This window comes from Anas acuta, chromosome 2 (assembly GCF_963932015.1).
Source record: "Anas acuta chromosome 2, bAnaAcu1.1, whole genome shotgun sequence".
In the NCBI taxonomy this organism is placed as follows: Eukaryota; Metazoa; Chordata; class Aves; order Anseriformes; family Anatidae; genus Anas; species Anas acuta.
Window position 1 is genome coordinate 2,111,916 of NC_088980.1, and position 19,376 is coordinate 2,131,291.

General features: G+C 40.7%; 1 protein-coding gene across 1 annotated transcript in view; it reads right to left on the bottom strand.

Moving 5' to 3' along the window:
- Positions 1–604: 604 nt before the first annotated feature.
- Positions 605–19,376, bottom strand: part of TMIE (transmembrane inner ear) — a 34,926-nt gene continuing 16,154 nt past the window's right edge. Inside the window, exons 3-4 of the mRNA XM_068673207.1 lie at positions 10,100–10,249; positions 605–5,479 (exon numbers count right to left, since the gene is read on the bottom strand). Coding sequence (XP_068529308.1) covers positions 5,148–5,479; positions 10,100–10,249 — 482 coding nt within the window. The 3' untranslated portion in view covers positions 605–5,147. The remainder of the gene's footprint in view (positions 5,480–10,099; positions 10,250–19,376) is intronic.

Here is a 19,376-nt window from a genome sequence, read left to right on the forward strand (position 1 = left end):
TACCCTGCATGACACTCCTCAGGCTGCCTGAGTCCATGCTAACGGACTTAGTACATCAAGGACTTGGCCCATGAAGAAAATGTATTTTCTTTAGCCAGAAGAGATTAGGGCCATAAAAGATATTTGTCTCTGTGTAGAAATGAGGGGCGTGCCAAGCGAAATACCATATGAAATTAGGAACAGTAGAGAGCCTGCATTCTCATCGTTATTGCCTGATGCACCTCTTAGACACCTTAGGGGTTTGGGAGTTTTACTTTAAGAGGGTGGTTAGTTGGCTGATGGGTGGGTAGTTTGCTCAAAGCACCTCAATACATGACCTCCCCCACGCCCCAAATAGAAGGAAACAAAATGGGAAAAGAGAATGTAACTTCTGAAAATGACATTTTTCTTTAAGCCTATAAGACACACAACCTCTTTGAAAATGGTCAACCTTGCCCATAACATAAAGATCAACCCAGCCAACAGGTGAAAAGCTCTGTTTCCAGTCCTAGAAATATTTACCCATTTATTTCTTTATTTATTCATTTATTTTGGCTACTAGAAGGAGAAACCCATGGTTTGAACAGCTCTCCCTCCAGTTTGGGACTTCACAAGTCAGCTGGTGGAAGGAGACTCTCAGTCCCAGGGAAGGTTTCATTCATTCTCAGTGGGTCTAACCAGGTGATCAGGACAGCGTTGGTGATCCAGATTTCTTCCTTGATATCCCCAAAAAGGGAGATGGGCACAGAGAGTTCTCCTTCTGAAGGCAGAGCCAAAACCCTGCTAATACTTAAATCTGTATTATGAAACTAGTAATAATCAAGCAGATCTTGTTCACAGTCTAGTTGTGCAAGAAGTACACAAAGAGAGAATGGAAAGACCATTATTTTTCCTTGAGAGTCTCTGGAGCTGCTGTAATTACTCCAGAGGGCTTCATCCTTCAGAGAAAGCTGCAATTGTAGTGAAAAGGTGTCATGGAACTTCCTAGCCATATGTGTATTATCTCTGGGCAAAACAGAACAGAAACTATGCTCTGTTTTTCACTGTTTTTTGTTGACAAATGCTTTTTATTGATAACATTAAAAGCAAAACCAATGAGCAAAAGAGAGAGAGAGAGAGCAAAATGAAGAAAGGAAGGAAAAAAGAAAGGAAGGAAGAAAGAAATGCCTGCAGTTTGTCGATGGGTTTCTTTCACAAATGAACCAGAGATGAAATTCAAAATCTTCACCCCCTCCCATTGACCTGCTCGTCCGGACTCATGATTCTTATTGCAACCCCTCGAGGACATCCAACTAGTCCAACTCAACCTGCATCCACCAAAGGCAATGCATATTTTTCTGATGGCTCTTTTATCAGTGATGTCCTTGGGGTTTTAAATGACTTTCAGCTGTTACCTCTACTAACCTGTGGAACACTAATACTATAAAAAGATGATTGCTCAGGTGGATTGATTTGATAGAACAGATGCCACGAAAGACTTCTTTAGACTGAAGCAGGGATGTAACAAAAGTTAGGCACAATTTAAAACCACAAAAATGAGAAAATACATCCAGCACAAACTACCTCTGAAACCGTCTCCAGATACAAAATATAACTATAGAAGAACAAGGTCCCCTCTAGTGGAAAGTTATGGAATCTGTCGATCAGGAGCTGCTACAAGTCCTTCCTCATCCAGGTTGTGTAGTATCTCAGGTTGTTTCCTCTTTATCACCCATGTCATGAACACATCAGGCTCAACTAACAAAAGCAGAGACATTGTCATTAATACCTGCGTATCTGGATCTCCAGTCTTAAATCCTGCTTTTGGCCTCGGGGATTTGTTGTTGCACTTATGTTTTCAGAGAAATCTGTGTATCTCCAATTTTGTCATTATTAATGCATTTTGCAAAGCTTCAGCAGCTGTGGATGTCATTTTTTCCAATGCAATTTCTCCATCTGGTGGTGTAAAAAGCAGCTCTGGAGCTGCTGTTGGTCAGTGTGCTCCACTCCAGCAATGTTAATTTGCACCCAAGGAGGATAAATCTTGGAGGAAGTGTACACCAGTTTTGGGCCATGCCTGTAAATTTAGTTTAGTCCCTCTCCAGTCCTTACAACAAGTGTTGTTAGGTGGGATGTTTTCTTGAAAGTCTGCAACCCCCAGTAGTGCATTCCCTTAATTATACCCACACTCTGTAACTCTGACAAATTAAGAGACAAGGTGTTGTATCCCCCCCAGGTGATCCAGGGCCAGTCCTTCTCAAAGGAAAAGCAATTCACTTTATTTTATTTTATTTTATTTTATTTTATTTTATTTTATTTTATTTTATTTTATTTTATTTTATTTTATTTTATTTTATTTTATTTTATTTTATTTTATTTTATTTTATTTTATTTTATTTTTTAAATTAACAGAACATCTTATTTGTTTCATAAGGCATGACCATAAATTAGTACAAGTTGATATATAATAATGTGAACGTATATTCTCTCTGCTCTTGTCAGAAATTAATTAAAATTTATTGCAAAGACTCCAGTAGTCCCAGGTGTATTATTATTATGATTATGATTATCATTTAATGTAGGGGGAAAGCAGTAAGACTGGGGAGGAGAGGATTAAGGAGAGGTCTGTTTTACGCTGCAATGGTGAATTTAAAGAAAAATTGAAGAGGCAGATTTTCTTCACTGAGGCTTTGGGATCAGGTGTATATCTGTCCTTCTTCCCTCTTACCAAATAGGTACAGATTGGGTCAGCATCCTCATTCTGCACATCATAAGGAACACTAACAGCAGGATTAACAGCCCCACACCATGTTTCCAGCTGTGGAGCAGGGAAGTAGTCTTTCCTGCCCAGCTCACAGCTGGATGCTGTCCTACAGATGCTCAGACATGTGAATTGGGGTTTATAAGGTAGAGGCATCCAGTCGGACCCTAAAATACACAGTGAGCCAGACAATGAGCTCATGTAACCTTGTGCAGTTCCCAGGTACTGCCACCTGTGCATGCAGGGTGTGCATGCAGGTTTTTAAAATCTTTTTCCATTTATTTTCTCTTTCAAACTCTGTTAAAAAAATCATTAAACAGGGGGAGACCAGAAGAAAGCAGGTGACTGCTATGTAATGATTGATACCCGTCATGTTTCTCTGTGTTGGAATCAATGTGATTTCATCAACTCTGGCACTAGGAGTCTCTGCAGCTCCCCAAGCAAAGGGGGGAAGACCTAAGGAATATAAACTGATACCTCCCTCATCTGCTATTACACACACACGTACACACAGACTGGGTTACAGATCTGGGCTCTTGCAGAATTGCTTCCTCCTCAGCACGATTCTTGTGTTCCCATTTGCTCCAGCTGAAGTAGTGGATAAAAGTCCTTTTCCTTGTGTTACAACCCAGTGGTAGTCCTGAGCCATAAAGCTGGGCATCTGAGGCCTCTCAAGTTGAAGAGGGAATTAAAAACATTTTCTCCACTCCTGCTTGGAAGCTGTAATCCCCACGCTTCTTGCCTATCTTCAGCCATTGAAAAACTAGGGATGGGACTGAGATTCAGCAACTTAAATATAACAATGTACATATTCGCACTCATCAGGGGTTTAATTGCAGTGGATGGAGATTTAGGGTTCCAACCACCTGTCTGCATCTAGAGTCAGAAGTATTTTTCATACTCTATGGAGATCATACCTGGGGCCAGTGAGGTGCCACGATTCACTCTCCTAGTAAATATTTTTGTGGTTGTAAACATCTTTGCTCCTCAAGTCCCACACCAGCTCTTCACTAGCTCTGGTGCCTTTGTACCAATATGGGGTGAGTAGGAAAGGAGAGAAGGGGAGCAACAGGCAGGACGAATGTCTTTGCAGTGATAGATCAGCTCTCTGTGTACGCTGAAATCACAGGGTGGATAAAAAATAGTTGGGTTAATACAAATGTAAATCCTAGGTCCTGAGCCTTATAAGCAACTGGAGATAATTCCCTCCTCACCCCGCAGTGTAGCATCGTATACCACTATAAATACTCAGAGACAGTGTAGGCAACAGAAACAACAGGGAGAGATTTAGTCATCCAGATAGCTTGAAAACTCTCTCTCATTAGCATGAATGTGTTGTATTTGTGCATGTAAATATTCCGTGGCTATTAATCTTAAGGCATACATTGCTGTGATATTTACAGGACACGCTAGGAGAAAAGCTGCTTCTGTTAAAGGTACTCTTGAAAATTCTCCGGGAGGTGAGAGAAATAGCAGCCACGTGGAAGCGTAGCCAAAGGCCAGGTTTCAAAACTGCTCAGGAAGAGAGAGAAGACATAAATGCATTCAGCCCTGCTCCCTGGAGACCCTGAGTTTCTCCTGCAACACGCCGAATAACTTCACATCCCCTTTATCCCGGCGGGCTCTCGTCGTCTGCAGCCTTCGTGGAAGGGATGATGATGGACGGAGGGCAGCCACTGCCCGCAGCAGCACAGATGCAGTCTCTCTCTTTATTCTGTGCACATCCTCCTACAGCTTGATTTATGTGTCTTTCATCAGAGAAGAGAAAAAGGTTGATAAATCTTCTGGGAAATATGCAGTTCTGTGTCTGAGGAAGTATTTCCTTCAGCAGTTCAGAGAAAGAGGCATCAGAGAAGGAAGGAAAGCTCTCTCCCATGTGTCCAAGCCAACTCTCAGAAACCAAATGAGCTATGACTTAAAAACCCCCATTCTTTGGGTTTTAACAAGCAGAATTTACTTAATGCCTAAAATTACCCACGTGCAAATTCTATTTAGGAGGAGATGAGTGCTAGTTAATGTTTATCAAAAGCCTTTAGGCCTTCAAGAAGAACATATTTTAAATGAATCATGTCCTCCCTTTAGTTTAAGGAATGCAAATCTCTGTGAGGTTCCATGCTTGTCCAAATATCTGCTTCTTACTCCAGGCTGCAATTTGGTTCCAGCTGCTATTCTCACGTAGCACTGCACAGTGCTTTATTTTATTTATTTATTTATTTATTTATTTATTTTTACAAGCCCCTGTCTAGCCAAACGGCCAGATTTCCCCTAATGGACAAAAAAAGTCAGTGACTTGGTCTTCAAAATGTAATAAATCCGTACATCTAGTGGCACTCAACAGCCTGAATGCATGGAGGCAAGTGCCATCAGCTCCCCACAAGTATTTGAATGTGCCCTCCCTAGAGGACTGCTACCACCACCTTTAGCGGGGTCACTTCTTCTTTGCTGGGGCTTTGGCATTCCCACCAGCTTTGCCATTTGTTTTGGTGCTTCCTCCAGATTTTGCTGCTTCACCTTCTTTTTCACCTTTCTTTCCACCACCTTGCTTCTTGTCATTGCTGCCCTTTTCACCCTTTTCACCTTTTTCTCCCTTTTCTCCTTCTTTCTTTTTGGCATCTTTCCCTTCTTTCTTGGATCCTTCTTTCTGGTCTTTTTCACCATCCTTCTTCTTGGAGCCTTTGGATCCTTCTTTCTTACCCTGAGCCTTGTCCACTTTTCCAGATACCGTGGGAACGTCTTCTTTTTTTTCTTCTGCCACCTGAGCTGTATGTGAGGACATAAAAAGAAAACAGAAAGGCAATTAATGTAGGGTGACACTATCCAAGAAGAGGGTAAAACTCCTGCTCCCTAATGGTAAATCCTAGACAAAGGAAAAACACCGGGCTTTGTCCCTACAGCTGTTTTTCTCACTGGCTAGCAGCTTTCATATCTTTGTTTTGAGAAGGCAGACTAGTGGGGTAAAGCAGAATTGGTGATTTGAAGAGCTGAGCTGTAGCTCTGTTGGAAGAAATAGCTCTCATTGGTAAGAATTGGTCCCTGAACATTATAATGAGAGTCCATAGGCATTTCCCAATAATGGCATCACTGTGGAGTGGTCTCCTTCCAGGCAAAGGAACAGAAACCTCTCTGATGTAATCCAGTTCAGCCCTGGTCTGTCTTTGCTTTTTTTTTTATTTATTTATTTTTTTTTTCTTCCTTTTTTGTTTGTCTTTGTTGTTGTTGTTGCTGCTCTTTGTTTTGTTTTGTTGATTTTTTTTTTCATGTTTTCTTTGTTTAATTTCCTGCATGGGGTATGTCTCCTAAAGCTGAGAGTGGACAGCAGAGATTTTGTGGGGGGGCTTTGCTCTCAGAGACAGACAGGCAGAAGATGACCTGCCCAGCACAGGACTACCAAGTAGACTTTGCTTATATCCTGTCCAGACCTGGTCATGGGACTGGCTTCCTGCCTAACTCTGTTTTGTTATGTTTTAACACACAATCCATAACAGTTTTAAGAATTTTATAATATCTTTATTTCTCCAATATATTTACTTAGGAATATCTTGGATTTGCTGCCCATATTTCAAGTGAGAAGACTCATAAGTATCCCACTGGGTCTTGCAGACAAATTATTCTGAAAAAGGATGTTATGAAAAATAATTTTCCTGCCCCCCCCTTTTTTTTTTTTTTACTTCTAATAAAACTGGTTAATTTTCTCTAAAGTATTTCTAAGCTCAGAGCTTGATGCACTGAGCTCTCATTTCAAGTTGCTACACAACACTCAAACACAGATCAGATTTCCTATATTTCTTACAGATTTTTTTTTTCTTTGCTCATGACCAACCAGGTATAAAGTTTTGAAAAAATGAGGTGAAAACGTATTAACTTTCCACGGCTTCCTTTTCTGAAAAGCCCCATTGTAGGACTCAGATACGTAAACAGATAACCATATTGGCATAACTTAATAATTAAGCTCAGCCAAGATATAGGAATGACCTGGGAGTGACCCGAGGAAATGGAGGATTACTGGTCACTGTTTAGCTAAGGAAAGATGACAGTGAGCTGGCTCAGGAGGTAATTTGGTAAGGGGTGATCATTTGGTGAGATATCTCAACCTTACATGGAGCCATTAGACTCCTGTCCATTTAATTGGCCCCAGACCTCCCTGCTATGGAGATCTGTAGTGTTGCTTTCAGCTTGCAGCAATGTATTGCAGGGGTGAATCAAATCTGCATTTATTATTTTTGCCTAAAATATTCTTTCAGGCTGAGCACTAATTTGAAATTTTATCCTTTCACCTTGGGAACTGCTAATTCATTTATACACACAGATGGGAATGGAACATTTTTTTCTTATAACCACAGGGGAAATCCTGACATCTCATATAAAAAGAGGAGAGAAAACCAACCAACAAACGAATAAAACAAACACAAACAAACAAACAAACAAACAAACAAAACCAACATTGTCTGCTTCCTGGAGAAATGTGGTAGGATCCAGATGCATTCCCAAAAAAGTCAGCTGGATTTGCCTCAGACCCGAATACTTGAAGATTTCCCAGGCCACAACCCCAGACAGCACATCTCCACTCACAGCAAGGGCCCAGTTCTGCTTGTACCCCTCCCACATGCTGGGAGACAGAGCTTAAATAAATTAAGTTCTATGTAACATTTCATGCACTGAACTCTATCTAAAGTTCATTTTCTTTTATGTCCCCCCAAAAAAGGGCTTGCCATATACAACACTCAGAAAAGTGCATGGAGAGTCATTTGGCAGTTAGAATATTCCATCACATTAAATGTGAAATAGAGTCAAATAATGCCAAGAAATGAGAGTATTATTGTAATATATTCTTGATTAATAGCATTTGACACTTACAGAAATCTTTAAACCATTTAATGGCCACTCGGTAATTAAAAGCATTCAGGTTGTCTGTTTGGCCTTGACCAGATCCACTGAGGGTTGTCACAGTGTAAGTAGAGAAATAGTCAGTGAGTGCATACATCATATTTCATGACCACATAAATCAGGGTGGACTGCCAATTGTCAGTGGAGCAGCATGGCAGACCATCACACCCTGTACAGACAAGAATAATAGCACAGAGACGAAGCCCGAAGGTTTGCATACTTTCCATGTTAATGACTAAATCATGAAGTGAAACTCATCTGAAGACAGGATTCACATTAATCTCAGCAGGAGGTTTGATCACACACAGCTTTTGCATCTACCATTTAGGCACTGACGGTTGAGTCAGAGCCTTTTGGTCCTCAAGACTGGAGACATGCAGGCATTTCTAAGGCACAATTTACCTCCCTTACTCTGAGAGGAATCACATCCTTTTTATTTATCACTGTGGATAAAAGAATAAAAACTACATGACTAATGCTGATGCAGACTTCTCCACAGATGTGGGTAATGTGTTTGTGGACAGTTGAATTGCACCCCAGTACCAGTTCCTTCAGGGCAACCTGGTCAGATTTATGTCTGCCCACAGAGGACCAGGAGACTCAAAACAAATATCTTCAGAAGCCGTTACCAAACATCAGCAGCCACTCAGTGACGTTATCCACTAGATTCCTACCCTGCACCATGCCTTGACCATAGATTTGGGACTCTCATGAGGTTGAAGGGTGGTGAGGTACTCATATATTTCACGGGATAAAAGCTATATGGTGCAGGTGACTACTCATATATTGCTTTCTTGTGGCTATTTATTCATGAGCTCATGATGCAGCATTTTACCATGGTCCAATTAAACCCACACTAAACTAGCAAGCCTTTGGATAGAGTTTATATACATGTTTACATGTTGTGAAGGCTGCTTACAGGAGATCAAAATTTATTAAAATTCTGGAGTGAAACTGTCATTCTACTGCCCCAAACTCCTTTCTGTCTCTTTGAGATATTCTCATCTTTATTTTATTTTATTTTATTTTATTTTATTTTATTTTATTTTATTTTATTTTATTTTATTTTATTTTATTTTATTTTATTTTATTTTATTTTATTTTATTTTATTTTATTATTTTATTTTATTTTATTTTATTTTATTTTATTTTATTTTATTTTTTATTTATTTATTTTTAACAGCCAGGCCGTTAAATGCTACAAATCCTCCTAAAAGAAGATGTAGCAGATGGCTGAACTTGGCTTTCTGCTATCTACAGGAATGAGCCTTCAGACTCTCTGGGATCTACTGAGCACTGGTCCTTACAGAATCAGAATTTGGTCTTTTGACCAAGAAGTCAAAAGATGTAATAGTAAGTGCTCCTATACACGATTGCTTATACATGTAGGAGAGCATTAACTAAACCTTTGGATGACTTTTGACTTTGAAATACTTTAAGAGAATTTAACAGTATGGTCAAGGGTTTATTCACACCAATTGGGTTCAGGTCCAGAGAGTGGCCTGGCCATCTTTAGCTTACAGTATAGGCACAGTCAAGTGGCTGAACACATCAGAAATACTGAGGTATGTGCAACAGCTTACTATTAATAACATATATCTATAATTTGCTGGTGTGGGAGTAAATTTCCACAGTTACTTTGTCTGCCTCTTTCACCAGTTTTATAGACTGAAGCATCATGTTGTGAGTTAAAGAAACTCCAGGTTTTTATGAAGCTACAGACCCCATTGCTTATAGAGACACAGAAACAGGGAACAACCAAACAAATAAATAAATAAATAAAGACTTTCATTAAAAGTTCTTGAGAAAACGAGTGAAATGCAGAAAGGGAACTGAGAAGCAGAGAGTCCAAGGCATGATGGATCTCAGAGGAAGCCACGGAAAAGAGAAGCCACAGACAGACAGACAGACAGGAAGGCAGTCCCCTAATTTCCTTGTAGGGCCATTTCATCTTCTTCTTTCACCACAGGCAGGGAGTTGAGAGGTCTGGACTGGACATGACCAGAGAGAGTTGGGAGAGTTTCAGTAGAGCCTAGGGCACAGAATCAGGAAAGGTGAGTGAGAGGAGAGGAGACCAATGACAGAAATACTCTTGGCCATCCAAATGGGGCAGACCAATCATGGGCACTGTGAAATTCTAAAACTTTTTCTTCCTAATGAAAAAAAAACCCACCCCAGAAACTGTCCTTTAAAATGGACGAGACTATCTGGAAATTTTAAACATGAGATGCAAAGGAAGAACCCTTACTTGTACTATCAGAGAAACTGTCCCCTGTATCTGAGTGACCATGTCTGCTGCCACATATGTTGTTGGTTTAGAATTGTGCATCTGAATGGGAGAGGTTAACCATGTCACAGTGGTATCTTCATTGTTATGCCCAAGGAGCTACACTGATTTACACATTGGGAGGGCCTAACCCCTACCATTTAAGCATACAGAAAACAACCCCAAAAGAAGAGATAGGTCTTATGTGCAGGTGAGGGCATGAGAAGTACCTCCAGGGATCTCTGTCAGCTCATTGAGTGGTGGCACAGTCTCCAGTTTGTCTGCATACGTCTTGGCTGCTTGCCGTTGAGCATATCGTGCCTCAATCTCTTTCTTTGTCCGGGGAATCCGGCACTTGAAGATACAGCACAGGGTAATAACTGGGAAAGGAAAGAGAGAAGCAAGAGCATTGAGCTTAGATGAGCAGATCTCTGTCTAGCATGGGTTGGTTTCTTCAAGTGGGAACCTGGAGCTATTTGCATCTGTGGAAGGGCCCATCAGTTACCAATTAAGTTACCTGAAAATAAAGAATTATTACTCTTAAACTGAGTTGTGGAAAAAAATGAAGAAAGTCCTTCTCTCCAAAAATAATGTGAAACATTGCCTTAAATCATATATACCACTGCTGTTTCTGAGCACAACACAGTCATTACTTTTATTTTCATCACCACCCTGTAGATTTGTGAAGTATCATCTGACTTTTCAAGGTGTGGTAGGATATAAGAACATCAACAGCTCGAGTTCATTATCTGTTTTTGACATTAGCAATTAAGATGTACTGTCACACTTCAACAGTATGTTATTGCTGGAGATTCCTGACACCATATCTTAGTCACCCAGTTTTGTGGTAGGTAGGTCCTGGGGATATGGACCACCAGCTGAAGAAAGTAATGAGGATAGGAATGCTGTAAACCCTTCAAAATAGATCCAGAACAAGAGCTCAGTCTATGCCTTTAACGACTTTCATCCAAATCCATTTAGGGTAAGTCAAGAACTGAATCCAGATCTCCTAAATCATCATGCTCTTACTATATCACTATGCTTCTTTCCATGAGCTTCTCTTCTTTACATGACTTAAGGATGCAGCTGATGATTTAACTCCGAATAAGATATATCTTTCCTACGTGGCTAAATATGTACATTATTTCAGAGTTTACATCTGTAAATCTAATCATGATTCAGATAATTAATTATAAAGAAATAGCTATTGGTTGATTGCCTAGACTAGGAATTCACAGGCTTGATTAGATCATTGGTTCATCTATGTGTCACCTCTGACAACAATAAAACAGCAACTTCAAGAAAAAAGGCAATGAGGCTTTGAAACTAGTAATCACAAAATTAGGTGACCCATAGGTTCCTAACGCAACTGAAAAAACATACGATCTCATAGTCTGTATGAACTTTCAAATCACTTTTTCCTGGGCATTCTTTTAAAGGGATGTGCAATAAAACTCATCTTTTCAGTCTATCTAAATGCTTAATCTCATTTATCTATCCTGTAGAAAGAAACAGGTTCTGCAGGCAGGCAGAGACTTGTGCATAGAAAGACGTTGTATGATTAGTTTTACACGTTCTCTCTTATCTTAACTGGAGATCCCCCATGCTCTGAGAAAGGAACATACATCCAACTTTCTGGATATTTCAACAGCTATTTCCTCTGTTTTTCTATCACCATGAGCAATGGATCAGACCTTTGAGGTTAATTCAAGGAAAAGAGAGAAATAATCTCCATGTTTGGTTCCAAGTGCGAGCATTCCTCATCCACGAGGAGTAAAACCTTTTTGCAGAGAGCCTGCACAATGTCAGCACATAGAACATTTGCTGGTGTAAATATTTCTCCTTAAAAGTTTTTTTTTGAGCCTGTCCAGCCTCTCCTAAGCAGGACTATGTCAGCCAGGAACAAGACTTGCATGATGTCATCATATCACAAAAGAGAAAAGAACAGTAGTAAAACACCTTTCTTAGGGATTTAGTTGAGACTTGTGTGAAGTCACCAAGCAAAGTGCAGCACGTTCCCTATCCTTTCCTGCCAAAAATATCACTCCCCTTAAACAGCCTGCTGCAGGGGCTCTGGGCCACCTAAATGTCACAGCAGCATGAGACACCTGAAGCTGTAGAAAATTGCCTAAAACAATGTGAAATAGTAATAATCTGTAATTGGGGAAGCAATCCAGATGCTTTTATCCTTATTCTTCCACAAGGGTCAGCCACAAGCTGAGGGTAATTGAGCTTGTACTTGTCTGACACAAGCAAAGCAAGGTACCCATATGGTGTTGTTGGCAGCACAACACTGGCTGCTCACAGGTGGGTAACAACTGTGTCTGGAAAGCACATGGCTGGGTCTGCCTGGCTTTTTGGGGCAGCAGGATTTTTCACTGTGCACCTGCCCAAAGGGCCACAGCGATATTGCAAGCAGGGGATGATGAGGGCTTCTTCATGTTAGCAGACAAAAAAAAAAAAAACAAAAAAAAAAACAAAAAAAAAAAAACAGACATCCCCTGGGCAAGGACTCAGGGCAAGGTCAGGCTAGACACGCGTTGAAACAGTGACAGAAAGCTGGGGAAAAATTTACTTGGGGGGAATGGGGATACGTGCTTTTTTTCTCTGCCCACTTTTAAATCAAGATCCATGGTTTTCCTGAAAGCATTCTGGAATTCAGCTGAGCTGTTAAGTTCTCTACTCACAGTCAAGAAAAATAATTACTAGGAAAATTAGCACCGCATTTCTTGGGGAGTGTTAAACTTTGAGCATATCGACTTTCAAGTAAAGCACAAAGAGATAAATCAACGCCCTTGAAAGCCAAAGAGAAGATGCCTGCTAATATCACAGTTGTTCGCTCAGCCCTGAGAGAAGGACTTGGAATTGTTGTATCTCTCACAGATTTACTTCTTTTCAATTACAAAGGCAAAAAGCATTGTTGCCACATGACAGTAATGAGCTGGCCTCTCTGTTTAATTTTCTAATGGAGATGATGAAGTGCTGTATTGAGATATCAGGGACGTGTGCTGTCTTGGGGCATGAAATGATTCACAATCAGCCATTGCAGCAAGAAGATTACATGAAAATAACAGAGTAGTTTTATATCTCCATCCTCCTATGCTTAGTGTGAGGCTAAAGCCACACAGGGGGCTAGATATTGGAATGAATGATGTTGTGTTTTAACAGAATAGGCAAGTGAATAAGATTTTGGTACAGGAGCCTTAGGACACTGAAACTGAGGCCAGGAATGAACATGTAGTTGCAAGTGGGAAGTTATGGCCTGTTGGATTTCTTTGCTTTTCCATCCAGGTCAGACAGAGCAGGCTGTGGAATTCATCTGCTCTGGTTTGCATGTCCCAAAGCTAAGAATGGAGATTAGGCTCTCAGACAGTTACCCCAAGCTGCCTTCTGCACTGATAGAGAGAAAGAAATATCTCTACGGAGTGATTAATCTCATATTAAGACATATATTTCAGGTAGGTCAGATGAATGATCCTCTGCACCTGCATTTCTCCCATTAAGTACAAAAAGAGCCTGCAGCGACCAGTCTGACAAAGGGCCACGGAGAGCAGAGACCCCCTGAAGCAAGAGCCAGGGGCCAGACAATGTTCCCTAAGCTTCTCAAATGTCACCAGAGATCTACATTTAGGCATACAAACTCCCTCAAAAAAAAAAAAAAAAAAAAGGTAAATCTCATCCTTTGGAAGTCAGAGTGAAATTTTCATTCTGTATTAGAAGAAGTTTGAAGCCACGTTAGCATCGTTTCTGTTGTGCCTGGTAGATCTTGGATGTTTTTCAGGCTTCAAACCAGTCAGATGTTATTTGCTCCACTGGTAATTTATCCATTAAATGAGCCAGAAGGTGATGTAGCCATAATGTTTCCTGGGCCTTTGCTGGTGCCAAGTTTATTTCCACTTGGAAGAGCAAAGCTTATTTATTTATTTATTTATTTAGCTCTGCAGACAGAAACCTGGGAAGCTGAACATGCCTTAAGGGCATGCCTTAAGAACATGCCTGAGAGCACCACACTGCCAACAACCTTTCCGGAATTTGGCTGCTTGTGTTCAGGACCACATGAGAAGTAAAACACTTGATGGCCTTCAAAGGAGGAGTTAGAAGAAGCCTCAGGAGAGGCTCCCCTCTGCTTCACGTGGGAGTGACTTTCAAGCTGATGAGCTCATTCCTGGTCCTTGCCAGGGGTACACAGCAGTGGTGCTGCAGCTATGGCCATGGCAAGCCATGTGTCCCATTGAGCTGGACTCAGACCCATGGATGTGGTGTCCCAGCTCGACCTCAGACCTGCCCCATCACTTCTGCTTTGTCTGTGTCTGACTTAGCCACCATGTGAGGATTGTTGATAACGAGGACTGCCGTTTAAAAATATCCATTCCCACAAGACAACAGATCAAGATTTGGATTGTGCTCCCTTCCATGTGAGTTAGACATCAAAGCAATCCTCCTACAAAAGCTTAGTACATACCACAGCATCAGCTGAGCCTGTTAACTGATGGGCCCATGTTCTCGGGACAGATGAATTACCGTATAAAACAAACCACATAAAACCTCCACGCGGTTTATATATGCAATGCGAGTAGCTTGAAGATTTTGTTTGAGATATGAATTTGTGTAGAAATATTAATTGCAACTCAGCTGAATGGTGATAAACTGATCATGAATAGTGATTACTTGACCACTTTTGATTCTGGGTCCATAGGGTCAAGCAATAGGAAGATCCAGTTTGTTGGATGAGATTTGAGGATTTGTTGCCATGCTTTTCTTCTGGTAGGCAGATGACTGACTTCAAGACTTGAATGTTTATTACTGATTCTCTTATACCCCAGGTAAAAGCTTTAATTGCTCTGCTATCAGACGATATTAAGTTTCATTCTTCCATGCTGTGGCTCTTCTTTTCCTTTCCAGGATTTCAGCTTTCATTTCGGCTGTTGCAAAGCCTTCTAAAACGCAGCCTAAGTCAACTGTTGCCTTAAAATCTGATGCTGCTGTGAGCTTAAACAATCTCCCTGTAATGTATTAGGGCCACATGAGTGCTATGGAAGGTCCACAAGAATATCCAGGCTTGAAATGCTGACATTATTCATGGTTTCTTTGATGACAGACTACACAAGGCAAAAGAAACAACCTGTGCCACAAAATGTAGTGGAGTCATTTTCAATTCTCTCCCTTTTTCTCAGCTTTTCTGTATTAACAATATGGTCTTGTGATACCATGATGATAGGCATCTTCTATTAACTGCAAAATTAAAACATCAGCTTCTTTTGCAGCAACATGCTGTGGATTGCTTTGCTTTTCATCTGCTAAAAATCATTTTCCCATCTCTCCACCCTCCCCTTCCTTTTCAGTTATCTGACACACATGGCTGAATTCAGCCACTTATTTTTATTTTTGAAGGAACAATTATGTTTTAAATTAAAAAGCCTGGTCTGATTCTGCACACAATGTTCTTTCCACCCTGAAGGTTCAAGCTGACAACATATCAAACTATTTTTCATTGCTTCTACCACCCTGATCATAAGAAATGTAATTTTTCAAGAAGGAAACAAGCACTTTGTAGTCCTTTATGAAATGGTTATTTTAAAGGAATCAACTTTTTTCCATCTATGATGACAAAATAAATAGTTTATTTTATTATTATTATTATTATTACTTTATTTTTATTTTTTTACTTTCTTCAACAAATATTAAAGAACTCTGACTGGGGAAATAATGAGAAACTGAAACTTGTTCCTTTCTGGACTTTTACCATGTTTTCTTTAAATTTGACAAGGGTCAATGTCTTTGTAATATCTACTGCTATTCAGTTTGGAAGAGCTGAAAAACGGCCCTCAAAAGCTATAATTTTAAAACGTCATCTGAAGTACAGGCACAAAGCAAGTGTTAAATGTATAGTTCCTGCCATGAATAATTAGATTCCTGTCATCATTAAATGATGACTGCACATTCACTCTTGCTAGCTTAAGCTAAAATATTTTGCTTCATAATTAAACAGACTAACGGTATATACAAAAGACTGAAAGAAGCTTTAATGTCTTAAAACAAACATCCACATGGCTAAGTTACTTTGTTGTCTCTTTTCTCTTCCTTAAGTGAATTTAGCTATCAACTTAAACAAAGTTCCTTCCAATTTAGCTAGAGAGTAAATTCAAAAATCAAAAACTACAACAACAAAACTCAATTCTCCCAGGAATTAAGAAAGATGTAAATTAAATGTCTTTTCCAGAGACTGTCTAGCCTAGTATGTTAGCAAAGCTATGACTGAGAAGTGAACAATTTCATAAATTAGTTGGAAATTGGCTGTAATACACAGTAGGTTTGTTCTCTTTGAAGCTGAAAAAGTATAGCCTGCCAATGAAGCATTTAATTAACATTTAGCAAAGTAGCCTGTGCTACCGTGAGTTAATTAGGCAGCCATTCCATTGTTAATAATGAAAGCAATTAATGCAGATGTATTCAATGGCAACTTAACTGCAGCACTCTTATTTAAATGCTCTTTGAGAAGGCTAAAGAGTTGCTTACTATATGACTAAGATGGTGCTTTAAGGAAAGAGCTACCATATTTTGGCAGTCCAAGCTACTCACAGAAGTGTTACTAACAGGGTAATTGTGATAATGTGAATTCGTGAGGGCTACTGAACTCTTAAAGAAAATTAATGCTTGGGTGGCTGCTTGTAGGACTGGCCCACCCTGAGCGCTTCTGGTACCTGAATTACCTCATTTAAAGGAGCTCTGCTGCTACCAGAGCTCCTGCTGAGCTTCTGGTGTCGAGAGGAGGTTCCCCAGGCTCAGCTCCAGAAGAAAGTGGCTTTCCTTCTAAAGGATGTTCATCTGCTTACAGGGCACGTACGTGCAGTCTGTCTTGGCTCAGCATGGGCGTCAGGTCGTGACAATGGGGGTTTGGGATGTGTTTTCTTCCAGAGGGGGGAGACAGACATATGGATGGCAAAAATGCCAGACTTGGAGTCTGGATTAGGGATGGATTAAGTGCCTCTTCAAGATCCTTCTTAACCTTGTATTTTATTCTACTCTGTGGCTGTTCTTTCAAGGCAAATGTAGTACTTGGATTAATGTACTGATTTCCTAGCAAGCAAAAATAGGAGTGAATGAAGAAGGAGAGGTGGACTGCAGACTCAGTTGTGCCGATGTGACTTCATGCAAAGCATTTTTAAATGTGCCCACCTCTGCAAAAGGCCCTAAGGAGATGCTGACAGAACTGTTGAAAGGGACAGGGGCTGCTTCAATATTTGCACAGCCATCAACTACATTAACTACGCCTCTGCACAGGATATTTTCCCCGGTGTCTGGAAATGAGGGTCTGTCCACACCATGGGGTCACATCAGCTGACCCCTCTGTACATCACAAGCTGTGAGGTTTAATTAATGCCTGAGTGAAATAACTCGTGTTGGACTGAATCCCACCCTACTCCAGGGAGAGCTGTTAAAGGGTGGAGAGTGTGGCAATACTTAATCGCCTTCCCTGACACATTTATTTCTCAAATTCTCATTTGAATTGACCTGGTTTTAATTTCCAGACCCTGCTCTTGCTCTATCCACTAGACTAAAAGTACTTTTAATACTTTTATTCCTTCTGAAGTCCTTCAATGCTGCAATTAAGTGGCCTTTTGATCTTCTTTCCAACAAGCTAAACAGACCGTGCTCGGTGAGATTCTTGTTTGAAGACCTTTCTCCAAGCATCAAACAGAGGTGAGGATTTTACTTATTTATTTTGCATTTTTATTTATTTATTTATTCTTTCAGAAAAAGTTTTAACGCATAGGCAGAAGCACCCTGACAGGACAGCAGTTAGAGGTGAAATCACCTTCTTACTTGTCATCGACCCCTGCAAATACATTTAAATATCTCATTGATGAAGTATCATCCTGAACTGCTTTAGCTTTTTGCTTTCCTCTGACTATAATAGCTACTAAGTTTTGCTGATCATCGTTCAGTCACTGTCTCTTTATTCTGTAGATATGGTCTATACTCCTTGCTTCCAACCGTAGATCCTTACTTCCACCTGCATTCATGGCATTTTGTCTGAAAGAAATCATCATACTCCCTCCATAGCTCCTTCCACATCCTTTTTGATTCTCTGGTCTTCTTGCAAGGGTGATGGATTTAACAGCAACTGTTTTGTATTTATTTTGAGCTCACTGGTGAAAAATTTGGGTTAAGGTTGGGCCTTTCATTAAAACAAGTGTTTCCTTGGGAAATTTTGGTCTTAGTGGTCATACTGCTTGGTGCAGTAGCTCCTGTGGTGGTTTTAGTGAGGCTAAGGTGGAGCGCTCTCCAACCTTCTTTCCCCACCATCAAGACCTAGATCAGGGATGGGATTTACCCTTGCAGGGGGTAGGAGATGTGGAACTGGTTCCTCTCCATTGCCTCCATGCAAGGAGAGGAGCTGTCACAAGGAGGAGCCAGCACCGCAGCTGTGTGAGGCAAGATCTAAGGATTTTTCTTTCGTCTAATAAGGCAAAATGCCTCTTTTCAGGCATTTATTGAAAACATAGTCAATCAGCTGGGCCTGACTTTTCTGCCAAACTGGAGCTAGCAACAAAACCCAGGGTCCCAACACCCACAGTTAATCTTGTAATTTGGGCAGATAAAAACCAGATTGAGATCTAATCTCTGCATCTCAGACCCGTGTATACCCCTAGACCTCATGTAGTGCCAATGATATACACAGATTTCACACAGTGAAACACATTATGCACAGTGCACAGGATATACAGAGATTTCAATTCATAATTGAAATGTAACATCACTGTTACCTCCATTCATTTACAACAACTGAGGATCAAGGATGTGGGCTGTTGTTTACCTTGTTCAGGGAATCTGTGAAGTATTTATTGTTCTTTAGACATGTATTAGTGGGATTTTGCATGAGAAGGTGGCTTATGCCTGTTTTCTGCACTGGATGGAGAAAGCACCCGGCTGGGGGATTAGGCATGAAATTGCACGTGAAGAGCAAGTGGGAGTTAGAATTATGATTGTCTGTTGAAATAACAATAGTAATAATGAATCAGAACTTGAAGGCATAATCGAGTGGCAAATGAGTTTTGCCCAGGAAGGCAGAAAATCAACCTTTCATTTTCAGCTCCATAAAGCCATTCACAAGCGATGCTCGTCCGGTGCAGATCTCAAGCACAGCACACCTGAGCCTTGTGCACTGTGCAGAACAGCAGTGCAGCCTCTCCTTGCAGTCCCCATCCAAGACCCCACAGTCCCCAGACACAAATCTACACTTCCCAATCCCATTGCCCATTGCAGCTGAGGTCACAGAGCAGAAGAGAGGATGAGGTAGCTGGTCAGGATCCCACCTGGTGGGGACACCTGTGGGGAGAAGCTGTTTGGGAGTCTTGATGTTGTCCAAGGACCCCTCCTTCCCCTTGCAGATTCCATACACAGCCCTCTCCATGTGACCTGACAGCTCTCGCATTTAAGGGAAGCCATCCTCAGGCACTGACATCTCCAATATTTTAGCTGATTTGGGTCACAAATAAATCTTGT